General features: G+C 38.3%; 1 protein-coding gene across 2 annotated transcripts in view; it reads right to left on the bottom strand.

The window, feature by feature from the left end:
• The window catches only part of LOC124622121 (ankyrin repeat and LEM domain-containing protein 2), a 152,626-nt gene that overhangs the window by 91,969 nt on the left and 41,786 nt on the right, over positions 1 to 18,871 (bottom strand). The window contains exons 4-6 of one of the 2 annotated variants that reach the window (XM_047147733.1): positions 16,260 to 16,412; positions 15,946 to 16,163; positions 8,764 to 8,897 (exon numbers count right to left, since the gene is read on the bottom strand). In XM_047147733.1, the coding sequence (XP_047003689.1) occupies positions 8,764 to 8,897; positions 15,946 to 16,163; positions 16,260 to 16,412 (505 nt within the window). Of the gene's footprint in view, positions 1 to 7,719; positions 8,898 to 15,945; positions 16,164 to 16,259; positions 16,413 to 18,871 lie in introns of both variants that reach the window. The other variant, XM_047147732.1, reaches the window with a different exon arrangement.

The following is an 18,871-nucleotide window of genomic DNA, read 5'->3' as shown; positions in this document are numbered from 1 at the left end:
AGGGAGGAAAGAGAGTGGAGGGAGGAAAGAGAGTGGGAGGGAGGAAAAGAGAGTGGGAGGGAGGAAAGAGAGTGGGAGGGAGGAAAGAGGGTGGGAGGGAGGAAAGAGTGAGGGAGGGAGGGAAAGATTGAGGAGGGAGGAAAGATTGAGGGAGGGAGGAAAGATTGAGGGGGAGGGAGGAAAGATTGAGGGAGGGAGGAAAGATTGAGGGAGGGAGGAAAGATTGAGGGAGGGAGGAAAGATTGAGGGAGGGAGGAAAGATGAGGGAGGGAGGAAAGATTGAGGGAGGGAGGAAAGATGAGGGAGGGAGGAAAGAGGGAGGGAGGAGGAAAGAGGGAGGGAGGGAGGAAGAGGGAGGGAGGAGGAAGAGGGAGGGAGGAGGAAAGAGGGAGGGAGGGAGGAAAGAGGGAGGGAGGGAGGAAAGAGGGAGGGAGGAGGAAAGAGGGAGGGATGGAGGAAAGAAGGAGGGAGGGAGGAAGAGGGAGGGAGGGAGGAAAGAGGGAGGGAGGGAGGAAAGAGGGAGGGAGGAAAGATTGAGGGAGGGAGGAAAGAGGGAGGGAGGGAGGAAAGAGGGAGGGAGGGAGGAAAGAGGGAGGGAGGGAGGGAGGAAAGATTGAGGGAGGGAGGAAAGAGGGAGGGAGGGAGGAAAGAGGGAGGGAGGGAGGAAAGAGGGAGGGAGGGAGGAAAGAGGGAGGGAGGGAGGAAAGAGGGAGGGAGGGAGGAAAGAGGGAGGGAGGGAGGAAAGAGGGAGGGAGGGAGGAAAGAGGGAGGGAGGGAGGAAAGAGGGAGGGAGGGAAAATATGGCTACACATCACAGCAGTAAAGCATGAAGCTGACCTTCTCTGGAAGTAAATACCCCTCAAGCATGGGGATGGAAGCACCAATGTGAACTTTGTCCAGCGGGCCTCAACATACACGACATATGAGGTGAACTTCTCACTTCTCCAAGCATTCACATAGTTTTTCACCCCACTGCCTTGTTAGGTGCCAATAAAAAATTAATCCCTGTACTTTTTTAGGTTTCTATAGGGTGTTATGGTAACAGGTACAACACCATGTTGTTTACTAAAGAATAATGGCTGAGAATGGTTAAGCATTGCAGTTTTAATTAAGATGGAAGTACTTCGTAATTTCAGTAAGAGAGTTCACGAAATACATTTTCAATATTCTCCACAAAGAACATTGGCTAGGTAGAGAGTAAAGATCCTCAATCTGTTTGGATGCAAAACAGGAACTGAAGGGAGTAAGTGTGTAAAAATTACTTGGTTTTGTTTTCCTCCAACGGCATGGCCAAGGAGGGCAAGTTGCTACGGTCATAATAATCGGCAGTAATTTTCAGTGTATCAGAGGAGACTACCAGGGCCTCACAGCTACTGTCGGATAACTTTGGCCCTTTCATGAAACCAAACATACACCATGTTGTCACCTATTCTGAATTAGGGCTCACCCCACAGCTGTCACTCAGCCAGAGCTAAAGACAGCTGGCATGTTGGCCAATGCTCTGAGTCCCAGCAGTCCCAAACATATAGGCACCTACCTCTCAACACATACAGGGAGGTGACACCTCTAGCATGAATTCTGAAATATGTGGAGCCAATCATGAAATACAATTTAAAGAATAAAGTGACGCACTTATGAGCAAAGAAAGTGTGATTCCATAAAGACATGCAGTTTGTAACGGTACTTTGGGACAATCATTTAACTAATACAACTGTACAATTTTTACTCCCTTCAGGAACTTTGCCATCATTCCATTTGCCCAGATGACTGGATAAATGCATGGTTCCCATTCCTCATGTACTTGGTGTTGTTGAAAGTTCTGTAACATCAACTGGAAAACTTATAAAGTTTTGGAAGAGTGATGTGCTCTATTTGCAAGGAAATATTACAGTTATAAATTATGTCCACTGTATTTACAGTTGTTTAAAAAAATTAAATTAACTTGAACTTTTTTAAACACTGGTGGTCAAGTCCATTTCTTTTATAAGTTTAATCACTTATAATTTCAATTAGTTCATAAGTATATTTTCAGGACCCTTGAAATTTAAATGGTTTATTGTAATCCGCAAGAAAAAATAAATTATTATTTGTTATAACAACAGAAAATGACAAAGGAACAAAACACCCATTAATTTTATTTTCCCAGGTGATGGCATATGCTGTTAGCATTTTGCAACAGAAGTTTTTGGGTTTGTCCCTATTTATTTCCATGATATTTGATGCAATGATGTACCACATTTTTTTCAAAATAAAATATGGAAATTTAAGAATATATTATTTCCAGTCAAAATACTTGTCTTGAGGGCACCAGATATTGTTCTATAATACTCATCCTATAGCAAACACAACCTCCAAATTTCACATTCTTTGGATTATCAATAAAAATGGTAATTTATTTTCATAATGTTAGGCACTGCCGTTTTATGCCATTACAATGTCAAGAAAAATGAAACTTCCAAATTTTGAAGTGCCATAAAATGGAAACAGACATAAAATTGTAAAATTTGGTATGATTACTTGTCTCCATAAGGAGATCAAAGAAGACAAGTTTCCTCCAAATCAGAGATGTTGAGCAACAAAATTTTCTTTTTACTCCCCTAGTTGAACAACATGGAATGACCCAGACCTTTGAGAAATAAACTTCTGGGTATGATTCTACTATCTGATAAACACTAGGCAAAGAGCATTGGACTAAGAGAGACTGTAAAAAAAAAGTACATTTTGACATAAAAATGCCCCTGCTACAGTCAGTAATACATAGCATACTTCTCCAACATGGTATGCAACTGTGGTAAAGTAAATTAACATGAAGAATAGCTACCTCAAGATAAACCTACACAGTATAATGGACATCAAAACATTTAATCGTTGCAGCTGCAGATATGTATGATAACTGATTTTATTGTTTTCTAGTGCAGCTAAGGAGGTACAGCCACTGTTGACGAACCCACTAGTAAAGCTGTATGACAACACAATCATAGTACTAATTATTTCCTTAATAGTCTAGTTTTAAAATATATGTATCTGAATACGATTTATGGCATTCCATTCCAAAATTTTTGACCTATATACTAGGTTGGATGATGCATTTTGAACATTCAGACATAGCAGATCCTCCACTGATAGTTGAACAGTACAACACAGGGAAACGAAAAATACTCAGAATGAGAGAAAAAGAGCAAGAGCATGAGCAAGAGCGAGAGAGAGAGAGAGAGAGAGAGAGAGGGGGGGGGGGGCAGAGGGACAGTAGAAAGGAAAAGGAAAAGAATACAGAAGACACAGTGTTGCAAAAGATTAGTAAACAGAGAAGCAAACTGGAAAATGGGAAGAAAAGATGATATGGTGATGTGTGGATGATTCAGTATTACATGAAAATGGGATAAAAATGATAACTGAAAGAAAAGTACAAAGTAAATAAGATATCTGGTACAAATCAAGTACTGTCACAGACTAGGGGATGGGGGGACAGTGGTGGCAACAGGAAAGATATCCTACTACTCTACGTCATTAACATTGCCAAATCTAGATCAACATGCCAACCGCAAGGAGATAAGGGATAAATATGTGAGGAAGGAAAAAAAATATCCAACCATTTGAGTCCCCCAAGTCACTGATGACATCAGGGAAAGCAACAGAAAATACTGCCTCATTTTTTATCATAGAAATGCCACATGTCACACAGCATCTCAAACAATTGATTATTTGAGGAAAAAATGTTTAATTATTATCTAATTGCATATATCTGATGTATCACATAATAACTTTTCTTTCTACCCTTATCTCAAACAAAAAAAAGTGCAAACCATGATTTTCAAAAGAATAAATATTAAGAACAACATTTGGAAAGAAAGTAAAATGATTCATGTAAAAATATGAGTCTCTCTCTCTCTCTCTCTCTCCCTCTCTCTCTCTCTCTCTCTCTCTCTCCCCCCCCCCCCCCCTTTATCTATCTATCTATCTATCTATCTATCTATCTTGATCTGTCTCTTTGTAAAACTTATAGAGCAACTGTTGTAACAAGTTTGTCTGCAAATATTCACCATTATTGAAGGCATAGGACTGATCATAAGATGCAAAAGGCAGAAAGATTCAATTTTAACATCACATTGATGGCATGACCATTAGAAAGGCAACACAAGATGAGTGATGGGCCAACTGCCTGGTTTTCAAAACCGATTAGCCAGTCAACTGTTTAGTCTATTTTGTCCAGTTGAATAAAAAGTCAAATGAAACCAGTTTCCGCAGCCATGCCAGCTATATGAATGTTTTCACTTACTCTCGCTAAGTGAAACGACCGACTAACAAGTGTCGAGCAGTTACGTCAGCTATATGAATGTTTTCACTCACTCTCCAGGTTTGAACGATTTCATTTATGTACTTTTTCACGTTACACATGAACCACAACTAGTGTTGCCAACTTTTTTTTTTACATACAAATAATGTATCTTATCTCAAGGAGAGGCGATGAAAAAGTTTACATTTAAAATGAAGTATTTTTGAAATTTATGTGCTGATTGACTTAAATACAATTTTTTTGTACTTCTGGAGTTAAATGTGGATTTTTGACTTGTTTTAAAAGGCTAATAACTGCTACTAAATTATAAATTTATGTTTAAATAAATAAATTGCCTCCATCACTAACAACTCTATTTTTGTAAATGATGCAGTGATGTGAACAGAAAACATATAAGATGCAATTTCTTAAATTGTGTGGTTACTTAATCACTTGTTTTTTAAATATATACTGTCACTTGTCAAAAGCATTTTTTTTTTTTATTTTTGCGAGAAATATTTGTCATCATTCATTAATTTTCTTTGAATTTCTTTAATTAATATAGTTTCATGATATAAATCTTCCTTGCAGATACTGTATATCATATTGAATTTATGGTGAGATTCACCTTTCAGCCACTAATGTAATTTTCTTCCATTCTCATGCCACTGAGCATTTCGGCATTCTGATCCAGGCACTAAGTTCAGCATTAAGAAAAACTCCTATTCTTAAATATAGGCAAAAACCCGAAAAAAGCTAAATATTGTCACTTAATAAAAAGCAAGGATGAGAATGGCAATAACAGTGGTGACAGGTGATAATAGAGCTCACTCAACAATAATGATTTAATAAGGGTATAATGATCAATTTTTTTCAGCTCAGTAATGAATGGATCAGACTGCATCGACTGCTTTCATCTGGTTGCTCCCACAGGGTGGCTTTACTCTAAAGAACCCAAAGAATAATAATCCCAAGGATAAGTAAAGCCACAATGGACTGGACTAATTGTTTTCCAGCAGCTGACTGAACCTACTGTATTCATTCGGCAGTTCCCAATAACTAGTTCATACTGGGGAAGAAAGTGAGCAGTGTCCTTTTCAAATGAACTCTCGGCATTTGTCTTATGGAAACCATGGAAAATCTAAATCTGGGTGGCTCGTTTAAAAAAAATGCAAGAATAACTACGTCATTTAACCACTGAACATCTTGCTTGGTCATACAGTGTCAAAAGAGAAGATGAACTATTATGTCTTGCTTCATCTAGGAATGATTAAATGTTTACTGCATCCTAATTGCAACATTTTTCATCTCTTTGCTTTTCCCATCTTACACCACCGCCTAGAGGACACACACTGCTATACCCGCAGTTGGCTGGATAACAGTGCACACATCAGAAAACTGGAGAGATATGGTGACAATGCAAGGCTGGAAGACCACCTACGGACAGGGCTCAAACCCATACCGGAGTCTAGCAAGTGGGCTGACCAAACGGTCGACCCAATACAAGAGCACGTCAGTGGCAACCTATGCAACAATGAAATGCAACAAATCTTCAACACAACAATGCCAACGGATCAAGTACAATAAACAATCCAAATTGAGACCAAAGAGGAAAACCAATATTAAAGCAAAGTCATCGACTAGTAGTCAGTAGTATGGTACATACAATAATGAAGACTAGCAGATGAAGTGCAAGACTGAATAAGCGGTTGACGTGCAGCAGTATTTATGCTAGCCGTGAGGGACACTGTTGGCCAGCGTATTCATGTGGCAAGATGGTGGCACACTCACTAGATGGGTGTAGTGCTGCACCAACACTACCCTCTATTGTCCATCGAGATCCATTTGCTCCGGTAGGCATTCAAATTCCATGCAGCCTGATACCAGACACACTGTTTGGAAAGTTCAGGATTCGAAATGTTTTAGATATTTTGATTTTTGTCAGCTCCATTACAATGTTTACCTTCTTGCTACTATTTTCTCCAACACAACATTACATTACATTTCGAAACTGTCAGTATCTTACGGTAGTGGCTTGTTATTGTAATTATATTATAATGTTGGGACAACATCCCAATTTATTTGTTTATTATACTTATTTTCTTCTTTATCAGATACGTTAACTACTTGCATCATTTCACAATTTCAGATTTCTTAATTGAAAACTGTTGCCCATCTCACAGACTACTGAAACTGCTTCGAGTCCATTTCTCATATATGACATATCTTTTTTGTTCTCCACTGTTAACATGAAAATCTCTTTCAAAAATGCCCATCTCATATTTTACACCTCCTCCAATTATTGTTTAATATCATACTGTGCTGATTTTGATACGCCAAACAAAAAAGCACAATATTCTTTCCAGAGTTTGTACGTATAGTTTTTCTTAAGCCATAGGGACATCTGAGTTTTTTAATTTAAGCTATCATGTTGCGTAAAGATGATTGTCTAGCATTTCATCTCTTACAGTGGGGGACACCAGTAATCATTTCCAAAAACCATTACTTTTAACTCTTTACAGTGGAGTGTGTGTGTGTGTGTGTGTGTGTGTGTGTGTGTGTGTGTGTGTGTGTGAGAGAGAGAGAGAGAGAGAGAGAGAGAGAGAGAGAGAGAGAGAGAGAGAGGGGGGGGGGGGGCAAGGCATTGCAACACTCATTTCTTGTTTGTTTACTTATTTCTCGATTTTAACTGTAGACAACTTTCACATACAGGTTACCAAAAGGTAAGATAAATCTTTTTGCACCATTATTTGAACAAATAAAATAGCTTTAGACAGATGTCAACAGCATGGGGTGGTGATGTCTGGTAGATGTCTCAACGTGCACATACTCATATAATTTATACAAATCACTTCATGTAACCTGCTACATCTGGCAACGCTCTGCTTGAACCTACATAATAGGTGAGACAGTGAGCATGTGGAGCCTGAGAAAAAGTTGTGGTTGGTTGGTGCTCGGCTCAAACACCTGTTTTTAATTGAAGTATAATATATTATCCAACTAACGCACAGCAGAAGAAGAAAAAACCTTAAGAAATAATTAACTATGTAGCTTTCAACACTATTCATTGATTGCACTTTAGAATACTTTAAGAGAATATGTGGCAATATTTTTTCATTGCCTAATCTAACCCACCCCCTCCCACCCCCAAATGAGCGCATGATTAGAACTATTTGATGGGATACTCTGAACATTTTTTGTAAATATATTTACACTTACTACAGCCTCATCAACACTTGCATTGCAAAAACAAATAATTAAAGTGGGTTTCCTTTTTTTTTTAAGTTTTCACACACTCATGCCACAGCAACGATTCTTGCATCACTTTGCTGTATTACTTAACTGAATCTTTTTCCACATGCATCATACATTTGATGTATAAGAAAACAGAAAAACTATTACTCATCAGCCAAAAAAGAACTAATACATACTTTTACAACACTTACCCTGCTGACATAAGTTCGGTCTTCTAGAAATTTCTGGCATGGTTTTGAACGTTACACCAGAATTTTTGCACGTCCTTTTGAACGATGATCCCACACGACTACGCCTAGTAAACAAATGATTCTGCAACTTGCATGAGCATGGAGAAGCATTGGACCACATGCTTTTACATTCTTCCTCTGTGGTAGCTATTGGAGAACTTAGATTATTTATGCTCGTACACACCTCACCATGTTTCATTAAGGCACTTAAAATATTTCTTGCAAAACATTTTACTTGCTGCTCAATTAAGGATTCAGTCTTGTCATTGCTAGGAATAATCTTTTGAGATCTATATTGTACAGTATCCCTGACTGTCCCTGAATCCTCTTCATCTGACGAAACTGTATCTGCGATTTTAACTACTTTAGTTTCTGACTGCAAGCAATTAAGTATGAACTCCAAGTCTTCCTGAGCAAGTGTGTTAAGTTTTGAGCAAGCTAGCACTGATATGCGAGAGTGAATACGATGAAAGTCAACAGATACAAAACGGTGATCATCCATGAAACTGCTCACAACACGCTGAATATGCTTCACTTCTGGCCATAGTGTTTCAAATATAATATCATCACTCTGCACACGATGTACTATGGATATTCTATGGCTTAAACCGTCTGCTATACGTTTTGCAAATACCTGACAGGACTTTTCAACATATAGTAATGGGCAGATATCTGGATTTTCTAATATGTCTGTAAGTGTCTCATGCTCACAGCTGGTTAGTTTTGCTTTTCCTTTATTGTCATCATCAAAAGATGCATTTTTGGTAACTATCTGCTTAACTGGTGAATGATATTCATTGTCCGTATATGCTTTATAGTTCTCTTCGAGACTACATGCTTTGAACGCTACACATAAATCTGTTATTGGACTGACAACACAGTTTTTCCCATGAGCTGATCCTTCTGAAGGGGTCTGCTCTATCCGATCACAAGCAGTATTGGTTAGTTGCATCATGTTAAAACGATCCTTGGTGTTTAGTGATGCATCATTGGAGACATGTTTACCCCAAGTTTCTTGGAACCGCTTCTTCATATATGCTTCCAGTAAGTCAAGCCCTTCTTTAGTGGCAAAATCTGTAAATGTTCCAAGGAATGGCCAGTATTCTTTCCAGCCAACTTTTGTTTCATGGGCAAGGGTCCTAAAATTAAATGAGAAACAAAATTAATGACACGTTGGCAGAACGCACCTCACAACAAAATCCCCCAATATATTCATTTCTTATGAATTTGTACACGCCACAAATATTTTAATGAACAAATTAAAATAATAAATTTCTGCACAAAAACAACGCTTCTGGCAGTGTGCTGCCATGTTTCAGGTTTCACAGCATATGCTTCAATCATACAGCGGTAACAATTATGTGAACATTAATATTTGTATAAGAGGAGGAACATTTATTCATTAGTTGTCGAAACTGGAACTACTGAAGAAGAAATGATACACAAATTTTAAAATACAGTTGACGGTAAGCTTTTGGAATTAAATGAGAAGATACATTCATTAACACTGATAAAGCTTAAGACATATGCTGTGTCCCATTTGCCAAGTCTATACCCGCTGAAGTATTTGACAGCTTCTTCGTAATTATTTGTGTTTCCTACAGTACGATTACGTATGTATTCTCAGACATTAAGACTGCTTTGCATTGATAACACATTAATTAGTTTTCATGCCACAATGTATGTATATATTTTAACATTATAACTCACTTGTTGGTTTATGCTTTACACATTTACTGCTTGTCTTTTGTTGTACTTTTTAATTTAAAAAAACTTCTATAGAGGCGAAACAGGTCCTGCATCATATAAAAATAAATTTCAATTTTTGAAAAAAAAAAACTGCCAGTGAAGACAAAACTATGGTTTTAACCTTTATCAAAATAATAATGGCTTTGGAACTGAAAGCAAAAAAGTTATATTCCTGGATCACTTACGATACTTGGTGCAAACAAAGATTTAGAAGTAGCAACAAACAATGCAACCACCTTTTCAGGGGATTGGGGGTGGGGGCAGTCAGGGGATGACGGGGTAACTTCCCACAATATGTTTTACTCATGGATTCATTGTCAATGGTGACATACTGTGTGCTCTCAAAATTGTACCAGGACCTTCAAAATTAGGATGGGGTCTAACAGGAACTTTGCACCTTCATGATGACATGTTGAGAGACATTGTACTGATCTTTAGGATGCCAGTGGTGCCTGTTGGTATGTAAAGAGCTCAGTGCATTCCATTGTTGTCTCTCAAGGTCAGGAACCAGTTTACATGCAGCACTGAGATGACAGCTGCTGTCCTAGTTAAAATTGCCACTGTACATTCTGACCTTAAGGCCTCTCTGATGACCTAGTCCTTGTAGGTTAAGGCACGTTAAAATATTTTTGTTTTATCAGATATAATTTTACATTTATTCGTGAACCTGCACTTAGCTACTGCTGGTATTTCTAGGTTATGATTTTTAATGTGCTATTCTCCAAATTGTTCGAAAACTATATCGACTGATCGATCATCACAGTTGTTTCCATAGTGGCAATTCCAAGGACATTGCGATGAAACCACCTTCTAGGGCAATCAGAAAATGGGTCTTACACATTATATGGTCAGAACCCTGTCTATATCATAGACACATTCAAATAGAAAGTGAATCACCATGCGATTTTTTGAAATTTTGCATTTCTATTTTTCAAGAATGGTAAATTAATCGCAGTCTCCATATCTAATCTTTTGGAACAATTGTTTCAGTTGTTTTAGGTCTGAATTCATTGATCTTTGTCAGAAACAACTGTCACTTTCTGCACTAATGTATTTAAAACCACTCTCTTCTGGGTTGAGTCTGGAAGCTCTGTGCACCGAGTTACGAATAAAAGTGTGCATCAGCCTGCAGTATAAAAGGGTGGCTAAACTACCATCTGGTTCACATTCTGTCAGTAACACAACATGACACAATAAGTCAGTCAATTGCAGACTGATTAAAAGACCATCACAGCAGCAACTTACAATAATCAGTAGTTGTTCACGACAAAAATGATGGACGTTAGGACTGAAATCTCCATTTTTGTTCTTATTTGACATGGCAATTTTAGTACCTGACTTTGCACTGATACTGCACGAGTGCATATTGGTCGGGTGAAAATTTAAAAAGCGAAATGGATAGGTTAAAGTTAGATATAGTGGGAATTAGTGAAGTTCGGTGGCAGCAGGAACAAGACTTCTGGTCAGGTGAATACGGGGTTATAAATACAAAATCAAATAGGGATAATGCAGGAGTAGGTTTAATAATGAATAAAAGGTAAGCTACTACGAACAGCATAGTGAACGCATTATTGTAGCCAAGATAGACAAGAAGCCCATGCCTACCACAGTAGTACAAGTTTATATGCCAACTAGGTGCGAAGATGACGAAGAGATTGACGAAATATATGATGAGATAAAAGAAATTATTCAGATAGTGAAGGGACTGACGTCTGTAGACTGGCAATGGCAAGGAAATCGTTTCTGAAGGAGAGAAATTTGTTAACATCGAGTATAGATTTAAGTGTGAGGAAGTCGTTTCTGAAAGTATTTGTATGGAGTGTAGCCATGTATGGAAGTGAAACATGGACGATAACCAGTTTGGACAAGAAGAGAATAGAAGCTTTCGAAATGTGGTGCTACAGAAGAATGCTGAAGATAAGGTGGGTAGATCACGTAACTAATGAGGAGGTATTGAATAGGATTGGGGAGAAGAGAAGTTTGTGGCACAACTTGACTAGAAGAAGGGATCGGTTGGTAGGACATGTTTTGAGGCATCAAGGGATCACAAATTTAGCATTGGAGGGCAGGGTGGAGGGTAAAAATCGTAGAGGGAGACCAAGAGATCAATACACTAAGCAGATTCAGAAGGATGTAGGTTGCAGTAGGTACTGGGAGATGAAGAAGCTTGCACAGGATAGAGTAGCATGGAGAGCTGCATCAAACCAGTCTCAGGACTGAAGACCACAACAACAACAACAGTGAAGGGAGACAAAAATTTAATAGTCATAGGGGACTGGAATTCAATAGTAGGAAAAGGAAGAGAAGGAAAAGTAGTGGGTGAATAAGGAATGGGGTTAAGGAATGAAAGAGGAAGCCACCTAGTAGAATTTTGCACAGAGCATAACTAAATCATAACTAACACTTGGTTTAAGAATCACGAAAGAAGGTTATATACATGGAAGATTACATAATGGTAAGACAGAGATTTAAGAACCAGGTTTTAAATTGTAAGACATTTCCAAGGGCAGATGTGGACTCTGACCACAATCTGTTGCTTATGAACTATAGATTAAAACTGAGGAAACTGCAAAAAGGTGGGAATTTAAGGAGATGGAACCTGGATAATCTGAAAGAACCAGAGGTTGTAGAGTGTTTCAGAGAGAGCATTAGGGAACAATTGACAAGAAAAGGGGAAGAATGAGTAGCTTCGAGAGAGAAAATTTGTATTTAATTGATGAAAGGAGAAAATATAAAAATGCAGTAAATGAAGCAGGCATAAAAGGAATACATACTGTCAAAAATGAGATCAACAGGAAGTGCAAAATGGCTAAGCAGGGATGGATGGACGACAAATTTAAGGATGTAGAGGCATACATCACTAGAGGGGTAAGATAGACACTGCTTACATGAAAATTAGAGAGATCTTTGGAGAATATCAAAAACTCAGATGGAAAACCAGTCCCATGCAAAGAAGGGAAAGCAGAAAGGCGGAAGGAGTATATAGGAGGTCCATACAAGGGTGATGTACTTGAGGGCAATACAAGAGGACTAGATGAAAATGAAATGGGAGATACGACACTGCGTGAAGAGTTTGACAGAGAACTGAAAGACCTAAGTCACAAGAAGGCCCCGGGAGTTAACAACATTCCATTAGAACTACTGATAGCCTTGGGAGAGCCAGCCCTGACAAAGCTCTACAATCTGGTTAGCAAGATGTATGAGACAAGCGAAATACCATCAGACTTCAAGAAGAATATAACAATTCTAATTCCATAGAAGAAAGGTGCTGACAGGTGTGAAATTTACCGAACTATCAGTTTAATGAGTCACGGCTGTAAAATACTGACACGAATTCTTTACAGACAAATGGAAAAACTGGTAGAAGCTGACCTCAGGGAAGATAAGTTTGGATTCCGTAGATATACTGGAACACATGATGCAATACTGATCCTACGACTTATCTTAGAAGATAGATGAAGGAAAGGCAAACCTATGTTTCTAGCGTTTGTGGACTTAGAGAAAGCTCTTGACAATGTTGACTGGAATACTCTCTTTCAAATTCTGAAGGTGGCAGGGGTCAAATACAGGGAGCAGAAGGCTATTTACAATTTTGTACAGAAACCAGATGGCATTTATAAGAGTTGAGGGGTATGAAAGCGAAACAGTGGTTGGGAAGGGAGTGAGATAGGGTTGTAGAGTATCCCTGATGTTATTCAATCAGTATATTGAGCAATCAGTAAAGGAAACAATAGAAAAAATTGGAGTAGGAATTATAATCCATGGAGAAGAAATAAAAACTTTGAGGTTTGCCGAAGACATTGTAATTCTGTCAGAGACAGCAAAGGATTTCAAAGAGCAGTTGTACAAAATGGACAGCGTCTTGAAAGGAGGATAAAAGAGGAACATCAACAACAGCAAAATGAGGATAATGAAGTGTAGTCAAATTAAATCACATGATGCTGAGGAAATTAGATTAGGAAATGAGACACTTAAAGTAGTACATGAGTTTTGCTATTTGGAGAGCAAAATAACTGATGATGGTTGAAGTAGAGAGGATATACAATGCAGACTGGCTATGGCAAGAAAAGCATTTCTGAAGAAGAGAAATTTGTTGACATCAAATATAGGTTTAAGTGTTAGGAAGTCTTTTCTGAAAGTATTTGTATGGAGTGCAGCCATCTATGGAGTGAAACATTGTCGATAAGTAGCATAGACAAGAAGAGAATTGAAGCCTTCAAAATGTGGTGCTACAGAAGAATGCTGAAGATTAGATGGGTACATCACGTAACTAATGAGCAGGTACTGAATCAAATTGGGGAGAAGAGGAATTTGTGGCACAACTTCACTAGAAGAAGGGATTGGTTGGTACAACATGTTCTGAGGCATATGGAGATCACCAATTTAGTATTGGAGGGCATCGTGGAAAGTAAAAATCGTAGAGGGAGACCAAGAGATGAATACACTAAGCAGATTCAGAAGGATGTAGGCTGCAGTAATGAAAATAACATTCACGAAGGTCAAATTAGAACTTTGAGTTCTGCCAATAACACTGTAATTCTGTCAGAGGTGGTAAAGTATTATGAAGTTGAATATCAATAAAAGTAAAACAAGAGTAACAGAACATAGTCAACTGTAATTATCAGGAAACGTGACAGCAATAGCAATAAATAAAGTAGCCTCAGATTGCAGTTGCACTATTACAAGTTTTACTGAATGAACGATTTTGAGAATTCATGCCTAATCTTCAGATGCATCTTTGTGCACATCTGACAGTTACATGTTAATTTTCTAGCTCACACAGGTTGTCAACTGAAATGCTGGAACTATTGGTAACTTCACCAATGTCCGCAACACCATGTAAGTGAGACTGCAATGTTTGGCAAGAGATCCCCTATCTGGATAGTGAAGATCATGAAAATTGTTTCCTAAAGAGAAATTTGTTAACACTGAATGTGAATGTATTTTTTAGGAAGTCTTCTTGAAGATTTTTATGTATATATAGATCACTGGAACAACAAAGCACTCTGACTGATTGAACAAAAGGTGCAGATTATTCCAGGTTTCAAGAAGGGTTGATGGACTTGCAGACATCACTACAGACCTATCTTATTGATGTCAGCATGATGTCCAATTATGAAATGTTTTTTATGTTCGCATATTGTGACTATTCTGGTGACTGGAAATCTCTAATAACGAGCATCGATTTTGCAAAAAGTCCATCAAAATGATCCAGAAGACAATGGATAACAGCTCTTGGTTAATACCATGTTCCACAGTGTTGCCTAGTGAACACAATACAGGATTACAGAATATCAAAGTGGCCTGAGGACTTCTTAGCAAATAGAGCTTAGTATGCAGGTTTTCACTGCAAGAAATTTTCAGATGCAAAAGTGACTTAAAGGCTACAATGTGAGTGTTATAGTGCTACTGCTACTCAAAATTTACTTAAATGATATGAAGGATTATGTCTGAAACTTCACAATGCTGTTTGTGAGTGATATGCATATATATGAGTTACCATAATGCCCACAAAATGCAGCACGATCTTCAGAACATTAACACTTGGTCCAGGACTGAAAGGGACCCAACACTTTGGTAAATGTATTGTTTTGTGGAAAAAAGATAGGAATGCCCTTAATGTTTCACTCGCACAGTTGGCAATCTTCAGAAACAATTATTATCACTCAATTTCTACGAGCATGCATGTTGAGTGAAGTGAAATGGAATGCCCACATCAAACTAATTGTAGGAGAAGGAGGTGCCAACCAGAGTCACCAAAAAGGACTTACTTGCCAGTCTGATAACCTCCCTAAGTAAGATTAATAGGTGAGAGAGAAACTCAAATAAACAGAGACATGTTTCAAACAAGTTGTGTGTAGAATGCCTAGGCCATCATCAAAAGATGTTCATTCAACTCCAATGGCTGATTCTGCAAGAGAGACATGGGCAACATACAGAGTTAACTGTAGAAATTCTGAGAGTGTATCTTCAGTGCAAAGAGTCAAGCATGATATGTGGGTGGTCCAAGTTTTAATTACCACCTCAAAAATGAAGTTATGTAATTACTTTCTTTTCGTTTGCAGGTACATTTCTGTAATACAGATACAAATCCTAGTGTGCCACTAAAGAATCCAAAACAAAGTGTCATAGTCCACTGGTGAAGCAGAGGTGGGCTGCGCCACTTCCTTGTAGGCTCCTCTAGCAACATGTTACAGTATTCTGTCACAGGGATTTCAAGTGTACCAGGACTGAAGACAAAGATGTCACAGAAAAAAGGAAAATTCAGTCAAGTAAACTAATAAATTATGAGACAGAACTGTTGGCCATAATGTCCAGTATTGCCAATATGCATATAAAATTGATACACTTCCAAACTTTTAGAAAAAATATTTCTTTCCTTAGGAAAGAGACAAATATGGAACAAAATTAAAAGTTATTAAAAAGCAATCATCTTACCTGCCAATTCGTTCTAACCCTTTCTCGGTGTCCATTAATCTTACTGTTGTGGACAAAGCCAAAGGCGAATCATTTTTTGTCGGTGTTCCTGCAGAACTGGACACAGATCGAGGTGGTGTCTTCCACTTCTTACGAAAAATTTTTGCTTCTTCCTGAGGCATCGGTCCAGCATAGGCATGTATATCAACAGTTGGATTGACTACATGTTGTACAAGAGCCTTCAAATGAAAACAAAATGTTAGTTGATATAGCCTCTAAAAGCTACACAGTCCTGAACGTAAAAAATCAAAATAAAATATTTATGTGGAAATTACTGGAGGCCGAGATGGGCTGAAAGGCTCCCCAACAGTGGGTGGCAGCGAGTTATCTTCAGACCGCAACACTGGGACATAGAACTGTTCCTCCAAAAGATTTCTTATAGTCTTGACATCCGTTGCATTTGAAGATGGGGCCCTGCTGCAAATCATCTGAAATTGAGAAATTGAAAAAGTTGAACATTGCAAAAGTGCTGTAATATCCGTATGCAGCAGAAGGGGGGAAAAAAAAAAATGAAAACCAGGCTATCCACACAATGAAAGAGAGAGAGAGAGAGAGAGAGAGAGAGAGAGAGAGAGAGAGATACTATGCAGACCACTGTAAATGAAGTGCATGGCAGAGGATACTTCTCACTGTACCACTTATTACAGTTTCTTCCTATTCCATTCACATATTGAGCACTACAAGAATGATTGCTTAAATACTTTTGTCTGCACTACAATGAAACTTGTCTTTATGACTCCTGTGGGAGTTATAGGTAGGGAGCCTTAACCTTAACTAAGATTCCTCGCAGTTTTTTATTGAAAATTTGTAAATAGACTTTCATGAGATGGTTTGTATCTACTTAAAAGCTTTCACCAGTTCAGGTTTTTCAGCATTCACTTGATACTCTCCAATGGGTCAAATAAACCTGTGACCATTTGTGTTGCCTTTCTTTGTATATCTTCAACACCCCCTGTTTGTCCTATTTGGTATGAATCCCACATACTTTAGCAATAGCATAGGATGGGTTGTGCAAGTGTTTTGTAAACAGTCTTTCGTATTTTTGCCACTATCCTAACAATGAACTGAAGACTGCCACCTGCTTTACTAATGACAACACTTATATTATCGTCCTATTAGATATCCCTAAAAAATTGTTTCACCCAGTCATTTGTTCGAGTTTACCAATTCCAGTTGTGACTCACTGAAGTTTAAGTCACAAGAGACTACTAACCTGCATTTTGTAAAGTGCACAATTTTTTATGTCTATCATTTAAGGAAAGTTATCAAAATTTGCAATGATTTGAAAGCATATCTAAATCTGACAATATTTGCATAGCCTTTTTTTTCCAGAGAAGATACTTCATTACACATAACTGCCAAGTTTGATTCCATTGGAACAGTTATTCACAGTGGCTGTAGTAAATTTGAAAAGAAGACAAAGGGCTTCAGCAGTCAGTCACAAATCCACTCTGCATATTTATTGCAGATCTAAATTTCAACTGTTGAACAGCTGTCTTCAATGCATTTAAACTGAGCTGTTGACCACATGTTGTCTTTCAAAGAATAGCCTCAGTTAGAATCTGTCGAAGTATGTAGTAAAATCGTATAACAACACATGTGGTCAAAAGCTGTCTATATGATTCAATTTAAATGCACTGAAGGTAGCTATTCAATAGCTGAAATCTAGATCTGCGATAAAAATACAGAGTGGATTTGAGAGTAATTAAGAATCCCCTTTTCCTATTGTTATCTGCAAAAAGTCTGGGGTTGGTACTAATATTGTCTACCAGGTCACTAATATACAACATGAACAACAAAGGACCAAACACACTTTCTTGTGACATGCCTGAAGTTAGTTCCTCATCTGTGAATGACTCCCCATCCAAGACAACTTGCTGAATATTTCCTATTGAGAAATCTTTAATGCAGTCCAAATTTTGCTTGATACTCCACGTAATATATTTTCATTAATAAGTGATGTGTGATACTAAGTCTAAAGCCTTTTGGAAGTCAAGAAATATGGCATCTACCATGCAACCCTAATCCATGGTTTTCAAGATGCCATGTGAGAAAAGCTTGAGTTACATTTGTAAAACAATATTTTCACAATCTATACTGGTTCATGGAGGATTGGTTGGTTGGTTTGGGGTATAAAGGGACCAAACTACAGGGTCATCAATCCCTTTTTCCTGACACAAGCAAGGCTCAAGGTACAAAAACACCCAACACCACACCTAAAAATAAAACGAATGGAATGAACAAAAAACGGGGAAAACACACCACAAGGAAATGAAGAAGAAGATATTAAAACCATAGAGAAGATGGTCTGGACTGGGTGATCACAATAATAAAACAGGATGAGCCAGCCACTCTGCAACACATTACAATGTCCATCCCAAAGACAGAAGGCGAGATGAACATATGTAGGGAAAATATGACCACCAAGACAAACAAATGCAAATAAAGTGCAACAGAGTTAAAATGGAAGGGGGTTGGCAACCTCAGAGAGGAGGCTAAATGCCCACCCTTAGATGGTACGATAAAAACCCCACTCACGAATAAAATGTAAAACTAAGTCTGCTGTTGAGACATTGTCGCCCAACACCGAAGGCAGGGAGGTTAAAAGTCCGCAGCAGAAGAGCTGAAAGTGGGCAATCCAGCAAGATGTGGACAACAGTCATATGTGAACCACAGTGACACCAAGGTGGGTCCTCGCGACTGAGGTGGTAGCCATGTGTTAGCCACGTATGGCTAATGCGGAGCCGGCAGAGACCCACAGTCCTTGAGAAAGGCCTGCATGGAGGTCTTACACACATTCGTAGTCTCCTTAAGGGCACGCAGTTTGTTGTGCGTACTGAGATTACGCCATTACGTCTCCCAAAGCTGAAAAATCTTGTGGTGTAAT

Source organism: Schistocerca americana, chromosome 7 (genome assembly GCF_021461395.2).
Source record: "Schistocerca americana isolate TAMUIC-IGC-003095 chromosome 7, iqSchAmer2.1, whole genome shotgun sequence".
NCBI lineage: Eukaryota > Metazoa > Arthropoda > Insecta > Orthoptera > Acrididae > Schistocerca > Schistocerca americana.
This window is presented reverse-complemented; position numbering and strand designations above follow the sequence as displayed.